The sequence below is a fragment of the Bicyclus anynana genome, chromosome 15 (assembly GCF_947172395.1).
Source record: "Bicyclus anynana chromosome 15, ilBicAnyn1.1, whole genome shotgun sequence".
Taxonomy (NCBI): Eukaryota; Metazoa; Arthropoda; class Insecta; order Lepidoptera; family Nymphalidae; genus Bicyclus; species Bicyclus anynana.
In genome coordinates, this window is record NC_069097.1 from 12,835,182 (window position 1) to 12,848,172 (window position 12,991).

The 12,991-nt window shown below is 37.5% G+C and overlaps 1 protein-coding gene across 1 annotated transcript; it reads right to left on the reverse strand.

The window, feature by feature from the left end:
* LOC112055064 (condensin complex subunit 2) lies at positions 1–12,841 on the reverse strand. Its single transcript, XM_052885743.1, has 12 exons — positions 12,571–12,841; positions 11,122–11,286; positions 10,282–10,482; positions 9,440–9,599; positions 8,390–8,498; positions 7,770–7,943; positions 6,856–6,980; positions 5,729–5,938; positions 4,994–5,234; positions 3,697–3,871; positions 2,281–2,391; positions 1–1,272 (listed from the first exon to the last, which is right to left on the reverse strand). The coding sequence occupies exons 1-12, from the start codon at positions 12,694–12,696 to the stop codon at positions 967–969; spliced, it is 2,103 nt and encodes a 700-aa protein (XP_052741703.1). The 5' UTR covers positions 12,697–12,841; the 3' UTR covers positions 1–966.
* Between the last annotated feature and the right edge of the window lie 150 nt (positions 12,842–12,991).

Genomic DNA, 12,991 nt, shown 5'->3' on the forward strand with positions numbered 1-12,991 from the left:
TCTCCATAAAATCATTTATTTATTATCGATAATTATCATTAATAAAGTACGTAGGTATACAAAAATAAATCCCTAAAAATAATCTGTACACTGTCGAATATATTCGATGTCATGCAATGATTATATACTATTAGATATGGCACTAGCGTCACCAAAGTCATCTAATTAGCTTCATTTAATTTAATGTTATAGTAAACAATCAAAGTTATCTACAATGCCGAGTTGTGTAGCCCCTGTAGCCAAGTGATACGTCGATTCTCTTTCTACGATCGCAAACGCTTCGAAAACTAGAAAAATGTATTAGAATGACAGATCTTGATCACGTGACCTGTCGATAGCAAATGTCATTCCCATACATTTTTCTACATTTCGAAGCGTTTGCGATCGTAGAAAGAGAATCGACGTGCTACTTGGCTACAGGGGCACGAAGTGTAAAAACTATAAATATACCTAAATATATAATGTAAGTTAACACAAAATTGTGCATGTGTGCGCCCAGTAGAGTGGCTGAATTTGGAACACTTAGCTGCGGATTTTGTAGGCACGTAACATATCTAATAGCATAAAATCATTGGTGTCATGCAAAATGTGATGTCACTACAGAATATCTTTCACTAATATAAAAAAAAACATACGTTAAAATATTTACAAGACGAAACATGTCCAGCATATATAAACAAAGTATAGTTAAATGGCAACTGGTGTTTTCAAAAAAAAAAATGCATCAAAATAATCATATATTAATGAATTTAATAATATTAATTAATGTACTTATATTTTTAAAATGTTAAAACATGAAGCTTGGCAACTTCGTTCGTAACACTCCCGATGTTGCGCGCGGGTCGGGGGGCGTGTAACGATGAATGAAAAACCCACGACTGATGCACGTCACGTCTTTCCCCCCGTCGCCCGCATATCATGGGAGAGTTATCAACGACCTTGCCAGACTATATATAGACAATGGAATTAATTCTTAATTAAACCCAAAATGTCGAAGTCCTTGAGGTCGTCCCTTTTCTCCAGTATGAGGCCCTTTTCATTGGCCGTATGGAGTATAGATAATAAAGCTAGTGGCACACTAAGCGCCTCCCTCATACTTGGAGACAGTTTGTTCGGCAATCGGTTATAGATGGTAGCGAATGTGGTTGGTGTGACATCTTCTTTTTGTCCCAACGGAGTGTGCTCCGTGAGCATTTTCCACGTGGTGAGTTTCAATAATTTCATGTCTACCTTCTTCGCTCGCATTGCGTACGGTATGAAGATTTTTGCAACCTGTAGAAATATTAAAAAAAAAATAATGAAAAAATTTACGCCCACACTAGTAACTCAGATATTTTTTGAAAGTTTTCCACGACCAGAATACCATCATCATATCCTGACATGATAACTATGGGACCGCATGGGGAGTACATTAAAACAAAAAAAAATCGGTTGTCTGTAAAGACGGTTTACTGACGATAGTTTAATGTTGCATTTTTTCAAAAGAAAATGTTGGTTTTTATAAAATACTGTTTAATAATCTTAAAAAAGTTGGCAACCTAGAGCTAGGGAACGACGCATGACGTCATCTTTTTTCGAGTGTGCAGCCGACTCCATCGAGTTATCGAGTCACGTCAAAAATAATTTTTCAAATTGGTTTGGGCATCTTCGAGTAATCAGTGTACAATTGTACATACATAAAAAACATACCAATCAACTTGAGAATTTGTTCCTTTTTGAAGTCAGTTGAAAATTGATTTAAATTATCCTATCTACTGATATTATAATCGTGATAGCCTAAGATCCATATTAGAAACAACCTTCACCCATCTGTTTATTGGATGAAGTGTTTTTTTTTTATCAAATTTAGTACGTTAAAATTTTGCGAGTAGGTTGGCTAGTTACCACCCTACCGACAAAGACACACCGCCAAGCGATTTAGCGTTCCAGTACGATGTCGTGTAGAAACCGAAAGGGGTGTGGATTTTCATCCTCCTAACAAGTTAGCCCTCTTCCATCTTAGATTGCATCATCATTTACCATCAGGTGAGATTGTAATCAAGGGCTAACTTGTAAAAAGTAAAAAAAAAAAAATCTTCCCCAGTTTTACATCCCACAACTTTTAAACGGCTTAACCGATTTTCATCAAACATGTCAAAGAACACTCGCACATAAGTCACCTTTAATATGGAAAAAGACTAAATTGATATCGCTTCATCCGGTTGGGATATTTGGTGCCACAGACAGACAGAGACACGTCAAATTTTTAACACCTCTAAGGCCAGGAACAAAGAAAGATACCTTAGTGGGAGGTTCCAACATGTCGCCGATCTCCTCCAGCTCCGCCGACTTGGCCTGCTCGTGCAAGTCGCCCGCCGCCGCGCCGTCTTCGTTGCACCAATCGTCTGCATCCTACAAATAAACAAGTAATACAGGAATGCCATGGGAACTTAGAAGAACGTGAAATCTTTATGAAGCAGCGCCATCTACATTCTAGATTTAAGATTCCAGGATAGTAAATTCAATGACTTAAGGTGTGTATGTAATAAAATGTTTTTAGAGATTGAAACCGTATAAGCACAGAAAAAAAAAGAATTATTTTTCCTTTTAATTATGACGCGTAATAGGAAGAATGTGTTTGTATTTCTAAAGCAAAGGGATTATTTAAGAAAGACAGTAAGTGTACATTAATTTCAACAACGCTCCACATAGTCATTTGGCCTAGTGGTGTATAACAAAGGTACGATTTAATAACCCTGAGTTTCGAGCCTGGGGGTATCATTGGAAAACTTTTTGTCTTTTTTTTTGTTTTTCTCTATTGGTTTCTTCAACTATTACAAAATCAAAAATCTCTCTCCTTTACAAAAAATATGCATTATTATTTTTATAACAATAATGGATACTAAAAATACCGTAGCTAGTTACTAGATGGCGCTATCACAGGCGTTCCGAAAAAAATTAGAGTAGCCTATCCAATAATACATTGTAATCTTTGATACAGGATACGAGCCGTGGTAGCCCAGTTAAACTTTATCAGAAATAAAATACAGAGCGCCATCTATTAGCCTCAGACGTAACTACATCGCAACAAGGTTCTTGAAGTGTACAGAAATGGATTGTTTCAAAGTTATCTGAGAACGCCATCTACTGGTAGTTTAAAATAACAAACACTGTTTCATTGTGCCATTAGATGGCAGCACGCAAATAGCCTTGCCTGATTACAATTTTCGTAACGAGTTCGCCATGTTACTCCCCAAGTCGAGCGTGCCTAAGTTTTACTACTTCCAGAATTTCAATAGCAGTCGTCCGTGTTTACATATTGTCTAAAGGATAAACCTGGCTGAGTTTGTTGTGGGCTCTTCTCGGACCAAGGCGCGTTTGGAACCCTCGTAAATTTAATTTTTCGAATAATTATTTATCAAATTATCTTAAGTTTAATATTATTACCTAACGTTTCGAAAGAGCTTGTAAACTAAGCCTATTTGAAATAAATGAATTTTGACTTTTGTTTTACACTTTCTACCCTCAGAGAATACCTAACTACTAAAAGCCTATGTGCTGTACTGCTAAGGAACTATCATAGTGGAGGAATTGAGACTACTCTTTTATTTGGAAAAATAAAATTTACAATATTAATATTATTGAATGTTTCCCGGCTTCCTTTCAACACACAATGAATTTTGTCGGTAGAAGGCTGACCCCTGGGCAGTCACTTACCATCACGTGGTTGGGGCAGTAGGACGCGTCGTTCTCGTTGTTGTAGTCGTACTCCTTGCTCTCCTCCACGGTGAGCGGCTCGGCGCTGCGCTCGGCCGGCTGCTCGTCGCGCTCGCGGCTCAGCAGCACGCTGCGCCGCAGGAACAGCTTGCGGAAGTGTGTCTCGTCCAGGCCTCTGCGACAAATACAATATTACAAGTTGTCATAGACAATATAACAAATCATGCTCATATATAACAATTTAACGGTAGACATAAGATGCCGCAGAATTTAATGTACAACTCTTAATGGTTAACAATTCTGTCATGTATTATTTTTGCGTAACTAACCGATTACAACGACCAACGACGTAACGACGACCAATAGGAACAGAGCATCCATGAAAAATGTAGCTTTATATAAATAACAGAAATATCGTTGGACATACATAAAAAAAAACACATACAACCGAACGTAGAACCTCCTTTTTGGAAGTCGGTTAAAAAGCTGTGTAATCGGTTAGTTACGCAAAAATGATGTATGACAGAATTGTTAACCTTTAAAAGTTGTACATTAAATTCTGCGGCATCATATCTCTACCCTTTAAGGATAACTCACTATAATCTTTTTTATGGCAATCCAAAATTTGTTCTAAAATAACAAATTATTTTGCCAAAATAATTTGTTATTTGTCATTAAAATTATATTAATTTCAATCCAAATGAGTACAATATTCATCACAAGTATTTAATTTCCAACAAAATCGCCCTTGACATCGTTTGCTTTTAATTAATATCTTACGATATATCACAGTTAAAAAAAATATTTTAGTCAAAACAAAATCATACTCAAATAGGTATACTACACACACAAATCCGCGGACCAGTCGAAGCAGCTTGAAACACATTCTTTCCTCACTTTATTAAAAAAAACATATCCCGGGATTAACAATATTTTATACAGTTCATTTATAATTATTAATATACTTAATAGTGGGGGATTTTAATTTATTAGTAATTTATAATTTATTTGAGGAAGATTATATTATATTAAAGAGTATATTTATTTTATTATTTATAGGATTCGTTTCTGGGAGATCATTAGATTAATATTTTTTTCTTATCCGTATATAATTTATTTAACTTTTAATATAAAAATAATAGTAATTTATGTTAGATTAATGGAATTAATTATAGGAATTATAAAAATTTATTCTTTAAATAAATTTATGATAACTTATAATTTGAGTTTTTTTTACTATATGGATGTCTTGTTTTTTAAATACAGTGTTCTGTCATAGTAGTCTGTCAAATCTCACCGGTCCACAGGAGTCTTGTAGTTGGCCTCGTTCCACGTGTGGCCAGTGTTGAGGGTCTTCTTGCTGATGGCGATCTTGGCGGGCTGCGCGGGCTCGTAGTCGGGCACGTTGTTGGTGCGCGCGTCGAACGCCAGCCCCGCGCCCATGAAGTCCAACTGCTTCTTCGTGCGCGCCGGCCGCTTGCCCTCCACCGTCGAGCGGCCCGCCGCCGTCGACTGTGTGCGCTCGGACAGCTTCGATGCTACAGGAATGGAATAGGGTAGTTGACTCATAGCAAAAATACAAAAAATAATAATTTCGTGTAGTACAACAAATAAGGGTCCGAAATATATCGAAATTAATTAATAAAAGTTAAGGGTTTCATAGAAAACTTAACTTTTATTAATATTTCCGAACGTCAAAAATCACGTTAAAGTAAACGCAAATTTATATGGAATTTAAACAGTTGTGCAGTAGTGCCACTAGATGGCGCTGTTTCAATTCCTTAGAAATTCGCGTTTACGTTACGTGACAGTAGTATCAAACTGCCACTAGGCCCTCAGATAAGTAAATACACATACTAGTAAAGCGTCCATCGCATCCCCTTGAAAAAAATCCTGTACTAGTTTCTATTTTTTCATTTAATGACAAGATAGCACAATTCCAAGTAACAGCCCTCAGTCTCGGGGAGTATGTTTAAGGCAGCACTTTGAGGCGCTTCTCTTCACTTGAGACGATGTCTCCCCCGGCACGTACCTCTATTGTTCTTGAGGCGCCAGTGCGAGGGCCCGGCCCAGGCGGCGACGATGGCGGCGCAGTAGCTGTACTCGAGGCGCGAGTGGCCCGGCGCGCTGGGCCGCATGTCGGTGAGGCGCGCGGGGGGCTCCGCCGGCAGCCGCGCCACGCACGCCGCCACCGCCACGTCCGCCTCCTCGTCACTAGAGATGCCCCCCAGCGGCTCATCGTCTGAAAAAAAGAACGAGTGCGCTATAGACCACACGACTGAAGAAGAAGAAGAAATACTTTATTGCACACAAAAATACAATTATAAAATAAAACAATAAAAAGATAAATTAAACTTAGCATGCAAAGGCGGCCTTATTACTAAAAGTAATCTCTACCCCTGACGAGAGAACTTGCGAAGAAAGAGCGGGAAGGTGCAATACAATATATGTAATTATATATATAATTACATATATGACATATATAATTACATATATGACTGAAGTAAAAGTTCTGTCAAAAATGAAAAACAAAGCGCCATCTATGAGCCTCGGGCATAACTACAACGCAAAGGGTCCTTGAAGTGTACCAGAAGGGATTGTTTCAAAGTTCTCTAAGAACGCCATCTACTGGTAGTTTAAAGTTAACACATTCACTATGTATGTCCAGCGACTCGTCATCTGAAGATTAAAAATCGAGTGTGCTATAGACCACACAACTGAAGTAAGACTTCTTTCAAAAATTAAAAACAAAGCGCCATCTATGAGCCTCAGGCATAACTACATCGCAACGGATTCTTGAAATGTACAAGAAGGGATTGTTTCAAAGTTCTCTAAGAACGCCATTTACTGGAAGTTTAAAATAACTATCACTTTCACTATGTAGATGGCACGCATCTTAATGAATCTCGCCCGATTACACTTTTCGTAAAGACGTATTCACCATGTTTTTTTTTTATTCTTTACAAGTTAGCCCTTGACTACAATCTCACCTGATGGTAAGTGATGATGCAATCTAAGATGGAAGCGGGCTAACTTGTAAGGAGTATGATAAAATCCACACCTAAAGCTAAATCGTTTGGCGGTACTTCTATGCCTGTAGGGTGGTAACTAGCCACGGCCGAAGTCTCCTACCAGCCAGTTTGGCTTTAGTATAGTTACCATATAGATCGTTGTGCGCATCCTCGAGTGGGATGGGCTCGACATCAGCGTTGACGTCGAAGGCGAGCGCCTGCTGCGACAGGTTCAGCCGGTTGTTCTCCTCCACCCAGTTCGTGACGCGCTCGCTGCAACCGATGAAACAACGTTGTTTGGTTTCCAGTCACCAATGAAACTGTCGTTTTGAGTTCAAGTCACAGATGAAACAACGTTGTTTGAACTACAAGTTCAAGTCAATGAATAAATGAGACTAATGATTGTGGCGTAACCATCTAAGACCTGTAGCGAATCTACTTAAAGAAAAGCGTAAAGTCAAATATTGAAACTTTTTGATGTACAAAGATGAAATTTATTAATTTATTTACATTAACAACTAAATGTAGAGACATGCACAAATAAATAATGTTAATAAATAGCTCACATTCACTTATATGTGTATCTATGATGAGTGCACCCAACACTCACAAAAAATTATAAAAAATTGGCAGGGAGATATTTTACAGATAGTAGATGTCAGCTAAGAACAGATTTTGCGACAGGGCCGGATTAAGGAGATATAAGGGCGGACGAAGTCGCGGGTATATAAATAACTTTCGAAACTTTCGGGATAATTAAGAATATTAAGTAACGCATTTAATGTTGGACATTTTTGAGCGCCCCACGGCAAAGATGTCTCATACTTCGATACTAAAAACCACAGTTAACCTGTTACTTCTACTAAATTTATCTGCTAGTAACGTACTTTTAAGATATATAATAATAAAAAATGGCCTACTAAAGCTACGAGACCCCAGAAAAATAGTCGCATTTTTTTTAATGTCTATGATTACTTCAAAAGGTCAGAACTCGGACCATGGGCCCTTGGCACTTGGCCAGCGCTACCGTCACTGCGATGGCGTTTAGTAAAAAATGCTTACTTGTCCTCAGTATCAGGGTCCCAATTGCTAATACAGAAGCCGGTGAAAGGCTCGCAGATCTGATCCTCCACATTGAACTCCGGCAGCAACTTGGCAGCTAGAGTTATTCTGTCGGTGAGCGATATGTTCTCTGGTACATTCTCTTTGATAGGCTCCAGAAATTGATCATCTGTCCTGTGATAAAAAAAAGACATTGTTTTAGAGCCTCAATAGCTCAATGGTAAGAGCACTCATCACCGAGGGGTGGTGGTTCGATCCCCTCCCTTTTGGTCTATTGTCGTACCCACTCCTAATAGTCTTTTCCGACTAGTTGGAGGGGAATGGGTATATTGGTCATATTTAAAAATATGGCAAATATTCTTTAAAAAAAAAGAGTTTCACAAAACTTGACCAACTTCTGTCTTCTTATAAATAAAAATTTTTATCTATTACATTACATAGTTATTTGTTCAAACTTATTTTCTTTTTAGTTAATTTCTAATGTTTTTAACCGACTTCCAAAAAGGAGGTGGTTCTACGTTTGGCTGTATGTATGTATTTTTTATAATAAAATGTTTAATAATCATATTTTATTGGAATTATTGATAATGTGTTTTTTGAGGATTAAAATAAATTGTTACCTTAAAATCAGTGCTAATGTTTTGTCGTGTATAGGCAAAGTCGCGTTGAACGCTCTGTTTGAAGACGTTATCTCACCCCCAGTAGCTGCCAACCTTTCGAAGAATGGATCTGTAAAATAATCATTTAATCTGAAAATACTATGCGACAGCCACAACTTTGTACACATACTGTACAAAGTTGTACATATGCACAAGCACATGTTATCTGATCAATAATTATATAAAGCTGAAGAGTTTGTTTGTTAGCTTGAACGCGCTAATCACAGGAACTACTTTTCTCAAATTGAAAAATTTCAAATCAGAGAAAAGTAGTTTTTTAACTCCTTCCTCTAAATTTCTTTTAGTGTAAAATAGCTCATTTATCGAGGAAGGCTATAGGCTATATATTATCCCCGTATTTCTACGGGAACAGAAACCACGCGTGTGAAACCACCTAATGTTGAAAGGGGTAGGCCAAGGCATATATTCCTGGAACAAATCCAGGACATAACCAATCAAGGTCAGCTCAACCTATTCACTATTTTGGTCTTTATTTTCAACCTATTAAAATACTGTCTTGTAGCAATGGAGCGATGGCGACGCTCGCCCAAACCCCCCGGTGAAGCCGCTGAGGTCCCATAAGGAGCCTACAGCACTTACACAATCAGAAAAAAAAAAAGCACTGGAGCACCATTGTAATCTCGCTCTGACAATGAAACGCGTTGCAATATCGCATCGACGCTGCGATATTGCAACTGAACCATCAATCTCCTATTAAAAAGTGGATGCAATCAGCGACCAAAAAACGTCCCCACTCAATGAGTGCCAAACGCAACTTCTTGGCACTCAATTCAAGTAGTCGCGTTTGCAAATACAACCTTAAACTCATTACTTAAGGTTGAATTTGGGATTTTATTGAATATTGGATGGACTATATTTAAAGTCCTTCTAAAACCAAATCTAATGCCAAAGCATAATTGGCCAGTTTTAAGTGACATTTTCTACATGATTGTGGGTTATTTTAAGAGGTCAATGCACGGAAAGTCGCCCAGTAGATGTTTGCTAACTTACCCACAGCCTCGTTAGCATCAAAATCTCCATTAAGCACTTCAGGGTTGGTCGCTATGGCACCTTTAGACCTCTTTTTCTTCTTTTTTGGAGCCGCGGCCTCAGCACCGTCCGCCGGTGCGTCGTCTTGCACGTTTTCGTCATCTTTCTTGCCTCTTTTCGTCTGTAAGGTGTTAACGCCAATTTTAGAAAGAAAGAATGAAAGAAAAGTTAATTTTTAATTTAGTGTTACCATACTTCTCTACATTAGGTACAGGTAAAGTGTGCCAAAAGGAGTATATAACCATTTCCATATAATTAATAGAAAAATATATTGTTTAATAATTTAGCCCAATGTCATGTCAAGTGTGAATTTAGAAACATAACTAAAATCTTGATGAAATTGAAAATTTATAAAAAGTAATATGTATGTAGGTAGGCATACTGCATTTTATGTTTCATGATATATTTTTGGTATTATGAGTCATATTAAATTGATACAAACATTGTTTCAAAGTTTATTTGTTTAATAACCAATTAAAATAAAGTCTTTTTAAAAAAAAAAATCTTGGAAATATTGCTCTTAGGTAGCAAGGACGAAAGAGAGCGCTATTTTCGATCTGCCGCTATTGGTCAATAATAATTGTCTTTTTGTCTTCACGAGATTTATCGTATATACGTTAGACTTATTTAATTGTACTTTGAGTGAACTCACAAAGATTGTCCAGTGAGCTTTTTGCTTTTTTTTGGCTACACTAGTAAATTTGGGGGTAACCTGTAATGTTAGTGTATGTTTCAAATAAATAAATAAACAGACCTACAGGTCAGGGGTAATATGTACATAATTTTAAATATATTACACATACCTGTGCCGCTTTGCTCAGGCCACCTGCTATTTTCAGCACATCCCAGTGCACTGCATCCACTCTAAATGAGTATATCCGCGCAGTGGCGTCCAGCACCGTGGACGCTGTTTGGAAGTTTTCCATGCGAGCGTCATGTCTCCGCACCATGGACGACATGAAGTCTATGAGCTGCAGGTTCCATGCATTATCTTTGGTGATTTTCTGAAATATAACACGTTTTTAAAGAATTTTTGGCATATGATTTTTTTTTATACAACCCATTTTCACATATCCCTCTGTTTAGTCAGAAACTCAATAGTAGAAGCGGGGAACCCATGACCTCTGTCCTGAGTCTGGTCCCTTCACAGTGGAGCCACAGAAACTTCAAATAGTCAGATTCATAACACAATTTCAAGCCTCAAAGGTTTCACATTTAAGGATTGGATTCATCTACTATAGGTCTATTGTAGCTTTTCACAAACTTTATTCTACTGTGACGGGTAAATTGCATACTCCTCCTTTGTGACCCACTTAAGTTTTTGGACCCATAATACCTACAATCCGCCCGTCGACGTCGAGCGATCATTATTGTCTCTTGAAATAAAATCAACCATCTCTTAGCACTTAGTTAAATTCGCAGCATTGCCTCTATAATGGTATTGGACTATTGTTATAACCACTTTTAGCACAAGCTTAGAGGACAAAGTTCCCTTTTCCTATTAGGTCATATACAAATATAGATTTACATACACAAGCAACATAATAATTCTATTGTTGCATAATGATAATTGAAAAAATAATATTCACTATGAATAAGTTAGAAAATATCATTAAAAATATATTATATGTTCATAGCCTTACATTTTCAGCATAAAGCTTTAGGCAGCCTTGATAGTGCTCCTTCTGTGGGGATGACGACAATGATGCAGAGTCTCTGCCGCGACGCGGAGACTGTGGTGTGGAGGTCGCAACTGCTCGCTCTGAGGCCAGCAGAGATGAACGTTCTGCCTCATCATCGTTACAGGCCTGAAAAATATACATATAACTTTATAAAGTACATGTATAATGTATTATGAATTTAAAGGATTTAACATTTAGATCCTTTGGTTTTGTGTTGGTTCCTAAACTTTGGATTAACTAACAAATCTTGGATTTATACTACCTCCTTTAGTTTTTCCTTTTTTTAAAAAGAATATTTGCCATATTTTTTATAATATGACTAATATTCTTATTCTCCTCCAACTAGTTGGGAAACACTGTGCTAGGAGTGGGTACGACAATAGACCAATGGGGTGAGTAAACACCACCACCCCTCTGTGATGAGTCCAACCGCTCTTACCGTTGAGCTATTGAGGTTCTAGTCCTCCCTTATTTATAGTTCAAATACCCAATCATCTTGGATTGGGTATTTGAACTAAATGCTTCTAACATATTAGAACCTAATATGTTAGAAGCATTTAGGTTCAATGCATAGATATCCTCAGATACCAAATATATTAATAGGACATCCACATTTACCCATAATGAGTTCCATGAACTTTGAGAAAGATATTAGGGCAGGCCCATCACATTGCTCCGAAGCGGATTGGCATGCTTTTTAGGGTTCTGAACGTACATAGTACAAATCAGAACCCTTATTTTTATTATTTACAAGTTAGCCCTTGAGTACAATCTCAACTGATAGTAAGTAATGGCGGAGGATGGAAATCCACACCCCATTCATTCTTCACAATATCATACTGGAAAGCTAATTTGCTTGGTGGTACATCTTTGTCAGTAGGATGGTAACTAGCCACAGCCAAAACCTCCCACCAGCCAGACATGGACTAATCAAGACAACCTCAATTGGCCCAGCCGAGGATCGAACCCAGCGCCTGTCTTGTAAATCCACTTTGCCATGAAGACCATCAAAAAAATTATAAATTTGACTTTGTAGCAATAACTATTGGATGTTAATGATAATGATAGGGACTGATTGTTCATGCTCTTCGTGGCACAGTTGTTTACCACTACCAACACTGGGCTGTGTTAGTGTATGCATTGTAACATTGCACAATTTCTATTGCAAAAAACAGGTTGAATTGTTATACTCTTCAGTAAATTGTTATCCTTTCATGATACTCTTATCTAAAGCTACAGCACGGTATGTTGTTGATGCAAGAAGATTGGCAAAATTTAGTCTTGAAAGAAGACAGAGATTTAAATTGTTTTTTCCTCACATTACAAGCAATGGATTTGAGATTTCAGCAAATCTCGGCTTTATGAGCTCTTTATTTATATATTCCAAACTAAATTATCCAGAAAACGTACATCATTTCTAATATTAGCGACTCGCGGAATTAAACTTCGCCTTCGAATGGAGCTGCTGCTGCTCCCGCCAATACTACGCCGTGGCAAATTGATCGGTGTTGATGTTATATGATTTTCCACCATCATTGCACATGTAAAATTTCGGACCTACAGTCACAACAAACACTTTATCACGCTTAAAAAGAATGTAAAAACAATCAGAATAATTACAATGTTTTGAAACGCAAATACAAAATTTTATTATTCAACCGTCAACGGACAACCGACAACGAACAATTAGTACCACAGATTATAATAGTACATGACAATGACAATCACAGAATACAACATCTCGTTAGTCTGAGTTCCTAGTAGTCGCTCCTATAGATTATATTTACTAGTTTGAGAACGTTCATGTTCAGAATTTTGTTTAAAAAATACT

Bases quoted from the DNA above. Each gene is read 5' to 3' on its own strand.
- LOC112055064 (XM_052885743.1), bottom strand. From the start codon at position 12,696: ATGATGGTGGAAAATCATATAACATCAACACCGATCAATTTGCCACGG. The intron at 9,600-10,281 runs GTATGTGTAATA...AACACCTTACAG, and splicing joins GCCTGAGCAAAGCGGCACAG to ACGAAAAGAGGCAAGAAAGA. The intron at 5,939-6,855 runs GTAACTATACTA...TCTTTTTTTCAG, and splicing joins TGCGCACAACGATCTATATG to ACGATGAGCCGCTGGGGGGC.